The sequence below is a fragment of the Actinia tenebrosa genome, unplaced genomic scaffold, assembly GCF_029948245.1.
Source record: "Actinia tenebrosa isolate PJP-AT-01 unplaced genomic scaffold, QUT_ActTen_1.0 PGA_scaffold2__45_contigs__length_23673736, whole genome shotgun sequence".
Lineage (NCBI taxonomy): Eukaryota > Metazoa > Cnidaria > Anthozoa > Actiniaria > Actiniidae > Actinia > Actinia tenebrosa.
The window spans coordinates 18650765-18660683 of record NW_028292579.1 but is presented as its reverse complement, the minus strand read 5'-3'; the positions used below and the strand labels follow the sequence as shown (position 1 = coordinate 18660683).

The following is a 9919-nucleotide window of genomic DNA, read 5'->3' as shown; positions in this document are numbered from 1 at the left end:
GATTTTTAGAAAATGGGTGCTATAATGATGTTAAGTGGAGAAGTCCAAGCAGGCGATCACTATGGTAACACAAATGTAGGGCCACCTTAACAAGCATGTAAACCATACCCATGAGTGATTGACAAAGTGGCAGTTGAAGTGCTACGTATACAGCTAAAGAACAAAGCCAGTCCCTACCATGATCATTAGAGTACAAACACTAAAAAAGTGCAACACTTTGCACTATTTAGTAGTAAATAGTGCTAATTAAACAATAGAAAACAATAGGATTAGCATAATTTTGCAGCATTCAGTGGTATTTATGTTACACACTTATAGTGTTTGTACTCTAAAAGGCATAAACTAGAGTAAATAAGACAGAATAAATATAGTTTATAGCCTGGTTTTCCTAGCGACAAAAGCCGACACGAGCATAAGCACAAGCCAAGAAAAACAATATTACGTTCTCTTGCACCACTTCTTTTCATAGCAAGTGGAGTTTATGTCCAATTGCATTGCTAGTGAGAACCAGGCCTAAAGAATCATTAACTGTTATTGTACGTGGAGTGATCTTGAAATAATTTGAGAAAACAAGTATGAAGAATACAATGTTTCTATAAGACTATTTTATGGGATGCTATCTTTCAAATAAGCATGTTTACTACCATTATCGTTGAAGTGAATCCCATGAAGTTCAATGTCTCGTTTGACAGTCCTTAAATTGCTAGAAGTCAACAAATGAGACAAACTTCATGGGTCGCACCTGAATAATAATGGTAGTAACATCCCTTATTCATTTTCCCACTTACAATAGCCAAACACTTGCATGATATAAACAGTACCGTAAAAACAATGCCCATCTACTCATTGTATTGGGATCGCAATATATCTAGAGGTGTTAATTAAGCATGATATTCTGACAGCATTCCTTCGAGAATTTTCTCAGTTTATTTATTGAGAAATTTCTGGTGCTTTATGGTACTTACAGTTAACGCTGGAAAGATTACATTTCATTTCATCATAACATGCGATATCGCACCACCATGAACAATATTCCAAATAATCCTTATGACATAATCTTTATATACCATTATTATTTTATTATCAACTTTGGAGTGGTTATACTTTAACTGTGAAATAGTTTGTAGGCTAATTACAATTAGTGAACTCAATAAAATAGATGTTAGTGTATTAATTTTAGCACTAAAGCATTCTTCTTTTGTTTTCTGTGTTAATCTTACTTATCACACTCAGATAAGCACACTTTGTTTCATGGGTTAGTGAAAACCACTCTAATTTTTAGAATGAAGGCATTTAACCCGTGAAAAAAAACGTCAGTCAACGTGTAATAGTCAAATAGACACAAAAGAAAACAATGGAATTAGGGTCTACTAAAATGTATTAGTCTAACATCTATTGCATGGGTTAAATGACTTCCCTCTACTGGTTGATTACAGTGATCTTACTTACCGGTAACCCATGAGTAAATAGTAAACAGATGTCACCGATCTGGGCTTTCACACCAGAAAAACATGGCTTTGTCACCCCTTCGTAAATCTACTCTGCCAACAAATATCAACCTTTTAGTCTGCATTCCTTTTCGCATTTCTGAATCCCTTTGGTCATTTTTGTTCACGCAAATTATCAAAGGATGCCAAAATGTGAAAAAAGAATGCAGACTAAAAATTGATGTTTGAGTCGTAGATGTATGGAGGTGACATCCATAGTCATAGTAGGGACTTTAAGATTAGCAAAATCAACGACGGCGACATCAACCGGAAGTATAAATAATATTTCTTTGGGGTTCTGTTCATTGGAGATTTCATTCGAAACATTGTCAGTAAAGTCAACTCATCCACAGGGAAGACCGATTTTAAAGGCTTGAAACCCCAGAGTGAAGTTATTTAACTTCCGGTTGACATCGCCGACACAGATTTTGCAAATCTTAAAGTCCCTAGTATCAGTTAATGTGTAATAGATTTACACTAACCTCTATAGACTAACTATTTCACATGTTAAGTTAAGCCACTCTACCATAAATTATTATCTATGACAATATAATAATACCTAGTTATTAACTCTTCCCTTTGAAAAGGTTCGTTGTTTTAGAAAATAGACTGTACATAGAGAATTTGCTGAATTGAAAAACCATTTTTCCAAAGAAAAAACAATATAACTACAAGCTAACTGCAACAGGAGCTATGAAAATATTATCTGTAACAATTATTAAGCAGTCTAACCACTTGGTCATTAGAGATTAAGGACATTTAGAGTGCAGTCAGACTGAGTAAAGTAGTGATATTATCATTTAGCCCTGGTTATGCCTGTGCTGTTGGTTGATTTTGGCTTGATGGCTGGAAAGAGAAATAATAAAAAAATGAATGGTAATAAAAGATTTAGAAATTATTAACAATCTTGAAGTCAGGGTTGGTGCTGAGGTAACCACTTAAAATTCAATGTCTATTCAAGGAGTATACAACATCCCAAAAATGAATTTTTAAGGAGTATGTTCAGCTAAATATGCCAAGGTTTTACATGGTGGAAAAAAAAAAAAAAACCTTGGCATATTTAGCTGAACATACTCCTTAAGGTGGCTGCCTACTTTTGAACGTTCGATTTGAGCCCATGATGTGCGCGCGCCCAAAAACCGCTGAAAAATCTACAAGATTTTATTGAAGAACCATACGCGTTTTGAGCTTCAACAGGGTAAAACCCTCAAATTTTGCACGGGACTCTATATTTTTTGATAGCTCATTCGAAAAAACTCCTAAAAATCAAGGTTATATACACATTTTAGGAAAAGTTTAAATCAGGAACACGTGAAAAAATAGATTTTTGTAGGGATTTTTGTTCGACTTTATGAGATTTTTTAAGAGCACCGAAACTACAAAATATGACAAATCAATGTATCTCTCTGTCTTTTTGTCGAAAGTATTCATGTATTATTGTAGAAGGATTGACTAGCCTTCGTTCGTGCAATCATAGAGTCTGCAAATAACTATTATCTTATTAATCTTAATTTTTTTCTAATCACTTCCGGTGGCGCAATTTTTACTCCAAAAGCTCGTGTGTAGGCTTCCATTAAATGCTGATTATCTCGAAAACGAGCTCGGGACAACCTATTTTTCTTTCCAGATTTGGAATCAGCATTAAATTTCAATTCAGAAAATCGAAGTTTTTAAAAGAGCTTAAATCAATTTTCAAAAGTAGGCAGTCACCTTAAAAACTCCTTGAATTTTTGCTAGTCTATCTAGTCAGAAAGATTGGAAAATCTAAAAGTCGGACATGTGCAATCACTATGTAAAACCTTGGCATATTTAGCTGAACATACTCCTTAAAAATTCTTTTTTTTTTTTTTTTTTAACGACCCAAAAATGAATTTTTAAGGAGTATGTTCAGCTAAATATGCCAAGGTTTTACATGGTGGTTGCACATGTCCGACTTAGATTTTCCAATCTTTCTGACTAGATAGACTAGCAAAAATTCAAGGAGTTTCGCTAAGATCGTAAAATTCAAGAGCTTTTCAAGTGCCCTTGAAAACGTGAATTAAATTCAAGGAGTTTTCAAGGAGTTTAAGGAGTAGCAAGAACCTTTTGAAGTTTTGGGCCCATTACATACACTGCTTTACTCATATGGCAAACCCTTTTCCTACCCAGACCCTTCTCAGCAAAATCTCGAAGGCTCTGGTAACACACAAACCAGAAGACCCAGATACTAGGTCATCAGATACGTGCATGCTGCACACATTCTGACTTCTGGTATAAATTCAAACCATTTTTTTTATTCAAAAGAAAAACAATCAAGCTTATTTAAACATTGCTCATGAAACATCTTATTTGTCTGATTAATGTTCTGAAAAATAAGCAATTTAGTTATTTTAATCATATTTTTTTTCATTAAGATCCTTAAATTTCAATTGGTGGGTTTGTATAGGAAATCGCACGATCTCGAGTACAATTTGGAAATTAATAGACACGAGTGATGTTTTGAAAGTTGTTGTAATTGCACGAGCCTTTAGGCGAGTGCAATTAAAGAACTTTCAAAACATTACGAGTGTCTATTAATTCCAAATTGTACGAGAAGATCGTGCGATTTTTTGTTTATAGTTCACTCAACAAAATTTCAGTAAAAAATGTGAAGCGACGGCGTTCATCTTTGTCTATTTGGCGGCCGATTTTCAGTCCATCGTGCAACTGAAATGCATAAAAAAGATTAGTTCTTACGGCTTTAAAAATTTATTCATATGTTTTTTAAGTACAAAAGGATAGAAAATAATTGTTTTGACATTGTTTTGGCCGCGTTGCCATAGCGACTTAATTCGGTACTCCTACGGAGTACAATTAACGCTATAATTGTACTCTTCTCGACCAATCAGAGTCAAGTAATTTTGTTGAGTGTACTATAAATGACGTAATGAATCCAACATGGCTTCAAGCCAAACTGGGATTACAATCATCCTTGATATCTTCCTTTTAAATACAAAACAGCCACAGTTAAAATATCCAAAAAATTATGAAATATACTATTGATCTGTCAATAATGATACCTAAATCTGTTTGGATGGTCATCACTTCTAGCCCGGGTAAAGTGAAGCCAGAAATGTGGTGTGACCAAGCCAAAACTAACGTGGCCAATCATTATGATCTTGCAAAAATCAAACGCCAGTCTTGATCACAGACCAAATTAGTTTTAGCTTAGTATTACCTTATTTCTGGTTAAACGTTACTGGTCAAAAGGACAGCAAGGCAAAGATTTGACCAGAAAAGTACCAAATCCAACTGTTTTTTATGCCCTGGATCAGCTGTGGTTATTAGCACACATTATACTTAAGAAGAGATAACTAGCTAAAAACTAGTGTGAGCTGCGTCAGTGTTTCTAATGAAACAGTAATGATAAAAAGGTAAATTATAAAATGTGAAAAGATGAAAAAACTTACTGTCGTTTCGGGCACTAGTCCTTCGTCGGAGTAATACAGTGTATAATATACCTTTTTATCATTATACTTAAGATTTGATTCTTACTGTTGTTCCACTTGGTAGATTCTGTTGAAACTTTGATGCATCTGCATCCAGAGGATAATCGACCCAGCCAGAGTGTTCCCCACCTCTACCACCACCTCTTCCTCCTCTTCCTCCACGCGAACCACCACGGCCTCTATATCCACCTCTGTTACCACGACCTCTACCTCCACGCCCACGTCCTCTGAAGCCTCCTCTTCCACGACGTGCTCCAAAATGACCAAATGTTTCAGTATTTAGTTTTCTTTCTTCGGACCATGAAGGGTGAGATCTACAAAAAGTATATTCAAAAAAAGATACATTCTTATTCGGCATTCTCATTCATCATCTCTTCAATACAATACATTCATAATTACCTACATATTACATAAGCATCTATTAATCCTCTATGGGAAGCACAGGAGTGCAATGCTTAATGCACTACCATTTGCTGCTGTGGTCTTGGGTTTCGATCCTCCTCAACATCATATGTGAGTAAAGCTGCTTGTCAGCTCTCTTCTATCCTTTAAGGGTTTTCTCCACATCCTTTGGCCCCTCCCTCCCCAAAAATTGACATCTATATTCTAATTCAATCACAGAATGATGGCCACAAGTTTGTTAGGCAGTGACTTTAAAGGGATATCCTCGTAAAACAAGGATACTTCCTGCATTTCCTTGTTAGAGTGTCTCCCATAGAGCGGGTTTCATATGACTGGGAAACATATGGTACTGACATAGGAAACATGAGGGACATTTTAGAATGATTTTAATCATCTAATCCTTTGAAATCTTTAATTCAGTACAAACTTTTTCTCAAAATATTGTATTTTATTTCAGTTCTTTGATTAAGGGTCATTGAAATGCAAGTTGTAACAAATAAGACATCAAACTCCAAGGGTCGCACCTCAACGATAATGCTAGTAAAAAGTAACATCAATCTTACCTTCTGTTTTTGTCCCTATCTTTTGCCTCACAGGAAATGGAGTCAAAAAATGAAGACCCCTTGTCATAGTAACGTGTAGGTTCTGGTGATTGTGCTGCATTCTGTTCTTCTCCTTCTACTTCGACCTGCAGAAACCAACATCAATACTTGTCTGAGTACACTATAGTTAAGGAAATATGATGACACAGTGCTCATGCTGAGGTAACCACTTAAAATTCAAGGACTATTCGAGGAGCATCAAGGACCCAAATTCCAAGGAGTATGTTCAGCTAAATATGCCACGGTTTTCCACGGAGGTTGCACATGGCCGACTTTCAGAATTTTCAATCTTTCTGGCTAGATCTATTTCAGAACCATGCAAGTAATGATCAAAGCAAAAATTCAAGGAGTTTTCAAGGAGATTTGCTAAAATCATAAAATTCAAGAGCTTTTCAAGTGCCCTTGAAAACGTGAATTAAATTCAAGGAGTTTTCAAGGAGTTTAAAGGAGTAGCACGAAAACCCTGATGACATTGCGTTTTTGTTGGCTAAAACATCAACACAAAAGTCTGTCTTTGAAATCCACAAACATTAACATTTAAGCCAACAAACAAACAAGACTTAGAAGCCAATTAAAACATGTTTTGATGCCTCATGTTCCTCCCTAGATGCTGACGATGATAATCTTTTCTTTTGACTTATTTTACTTATGTTACTTACATCATCAGTTAGTGTCAAAGCAGGCCCAAGTTTTTTATGCCATTCTTCTTCCATTTCTTCTTTATGAAACTTGGCATTCGCACTTTCAAAATCATATTCATCTTCAAATTCTTTAGGTTTGGAATCACGTCGAGGACCTCTATAACCACCTCTTCTTCCCTGAGGCCGACGACCTTAAGAAGTAATAATATAACAAATAATATTGTTTAATCACTCCTTTTGCAGCCCACAGCTGAATTATAGGACGATTACACGTAAGTTTGACAACTGAAATAGCAATAATTATGGAGATGTACGTAAAAATATGAAGCTTAGGAAGTACTAACCAAAAGCCTAGGTCAATTTGGCAGTGCAGTGCATTGTTGGGCTTTTACGCTATCTTGGAAATGTTCCCTGAAAACAATCCCACAATGCACTGCAACTCAACCTAGGTTTTCTTCAACCTCGGAATGGCAAAAAAGGCATAACAAACAAAAGATGATTGTACAAAAATGAGACCACAATGCAGCACGTTTGCATTCTAAGAAAAGCACTATGGTTTTTGAACACAGTTATAAACTAGTTGTTTACATCTTCTCTATTATTGACTTTCACATCCCAATAATGCCTTGCGTTTTTGGGGAGTAACCAATCAAAAAACTGTCCCAAATTGAAAGATTTCTTAATTGAATTTATACTATATCTGCTTTTATCTGTACAATACTGATTATCAGTTTATTCCAAGTTATTTTTGCATGTACAGATCGAGAAGAGTTTTGGTCTTACAGAAAATGTATTGACTTACGAAAAAATGTTTAAAATTTACCTTAAACTTCTTCAAGCTTCTATCATTTTCTGTTTTTTACTTCTTCATTTTATCTTTGGATACCAAACAAGGTATTTTCAACATTATCTGATCAGCCTTCAGCAAAATAAGTAGGTTTTTACCCTCTGGTTACCCCCCCAAAGACGCAAAGGATTATGTGGATGTGAAAGTCGAGAATTTAAGAAATGCCATACCTCTAGGTCTACTTTCATTAGAAGACTTCCTTTCCTGCTGTGGTTTCTCTTCCGCATCATCTTTGCTTGTTTCCTGAGGTTTCTTATTCTCTTTTTCAAAGTTTTTTTCTGTAGAATTTCTCCTCGATGATGGTTTTTTCTTGGTCGTTTGTGTACCCTGCTGAGAAGTACTTGTGGTTTGAGTCTCTTGTGTCTTGACAATATTTTCATCTGCCTGTAGTCGTGGTGAAGGGGTGCTATTTCTAGATAGTCCTGCACCTGAGATTGGTGGAGTCGGATTACGCGGTAGCAGTGGCGTACCAGGCATGATGCCAACTGGCATTGGAGGTTGAACAGGAGGACCTTGTCTGTTAGGGAATTGCTGGGATGATGGTTGATAACCAACTGGATAGCCATTGTATGGCAGACCACCAAAAGGACTGAATACCCCTGGTGATTGGTATGGCGATGGGTATGCTCCAGGGCTGCCCATTGTTGCAGACTGGTTCAGAAAATAAGAAAACCTCATCAGTAATGCTATTAAGTCTAATAACACAGGGAGTATAGTTCTTAATCTATCAAATCAAATACTCATCACTAAAGAAGGGTGACAGGGGTTTGCCATGTTGCAATATCGGCTTTCTTTTCATGCAATATTTCTGTGATTGGAACTTCCTAATCGCTGTGTTGCAGTGATCTCAAACCTTGAGATGTACAGTGTTCAAGTTATTTAATGTACAGTGTCAGGTGAAATGATCCGATTGATTGCAGTGTTGCATAGTTTTCTTCGATTTTTTAGTGATTCTATGCTTTAAAATCATGAGACTCTTAAAGTATAGCAGTGTCGGTGTTTCTTTGACTCTTCTTGCCAGGATGAGGTGATTTTTTTTGGTATTCGAGACCCTCCAATGACCCCCTCCTAATGTGTTTTTCTCACATCAAATTGTAATCTACATTTTAAAACTTTTTCAGCTCTCGCTTTGCAACTTTATAATTGGATAATTGAATGGAGACGAGAAACACGTACAAAACTATCTCAGAATCATTTCCTTCTTACAATTTTTTTAATTTTAATTATTGGACAGGTTTTGGTTGTCTATGAAAGTCTATTATCTAATGTTAATTCTTTATCAAGATTTCATATAGTTGTCAACATTCAGCAGCTCATAAGAAAATATGCAATTGAGATGGGAGCTTTTGTCATGTGTTGATGGTAATGGGGACACGTCTTGGACAACAAAAAACCATGGCGACGTTCAATGTGTTAACAGTAAACTTACATGAAGAATAGCTGGATCTTGCTGAGGCTGCTGAGGTGGTTTCTTATCTGGAGGTTCAAAAACGTTCAAGTCTTTGATGTCTTGTCCACGAAAAACAATGTATTCGTAAATTTCTTTACGAGGAGCTATGACATTGTCTTTACAACGGTCTTCTGTTCCGAAGGAACGTACTGCAAAGAAACAGAGTTGACATAAGCAATAAATTAGTCTTGGAAAAGGTTTTTGTCGAGGTACAAGAAAAAGGAAGGATTTAATGAAAAAATAAATTTAGTTTTGTCATACCATTTGAAAGCGTTACAGTTGAGTCTTTCAAATCAACGGCGTATAACTTCCCTTCGTAGCGAATTAACGCTTTAGAAATAAGGCTAATTCTGCTACCGATATATGGAGTGGCACTCATATTGAGGTAAAATCTGTCCTAGTGATTATAAGAAAGTAGGATGGCCAAAGATGGCCCAGATTCTCAACTAACTCTATCTTCTTCTGAAATTATTATCAAGATGGCAGCCCAAGCTTGCTATGTGTTGTGGGTAATGTTTGACTAGCATCGTGACGTCATTTCTCTGGCGCGATTATAATCGGGACTAGGGGGAGAGGGGTGGAGGGGTGAGATTTTAGGGAAGAGGCTAGGGGGCCTTAAAAAAATCAAACTCAAAAGTGGGGAGGGGGTGAGTTCGCGCAAAAGTTTGAGGAGTATCACAGCACTTTACAATGCTTAGAAAACAAGGGAGAGGTCATTTTTAGTGCATAGAGAAGGGGCGGTAGAGTAATTTACCCTAAAGGTTTGTGCTTTCGAAGCAATTTGAAAAGAAAATTAATACATCCAGCTGCGCATCAACAAAGGAGACGGATGGACAGAGAAACAAAAAGACAGATACTATGACTGAAACAAAGCTGGACTGGCAAATGATAGACAAACAGACAGACAGACAGACAGACAGACACTGGGACAAACAAATAGACAGACATGGACATCCAAAATATTAGACAAATTAAGAGATGTACAGACAAAAAAGATCTGCACCCAAACAAATAAAGCGAGAC

The 9919-nt window shown here is 36.3% G+C and overlaps 1 protein-coding gene across 1 annotated transcript; it reads right to left on the bottom strand.

Annotated features, from left to right (window-relative positions):
- Positions 1-908: 908 nt before the first annotated feature.
- On the bottom strand, positions 909-9387 carry LOC116304728 (protein LSM14 homolog B). Its single transcript, XM_031714507.2, has 7 exons — positions 9158-9387; positions 8876-9045; positions 7617-8097; positions 6618-6790; positions 5920-6044; positions 5001-5268; positions 909-2333 (listed from the first exon to the last, which is right to left on the bottom strand). Exons 1-7 carry the CDS (start codon positions 9273-9275, stop codon positions 2298-2300), a joined length of 1371 nt encoding a protein of 456 aa, XP_031570367.2. The 5' UTR covers positions 9276-9387; the 3' UTR covers positions 909-2297.
- Between the last annotated feature and the right edge of the window lie 532 nt (positions 9388-9919).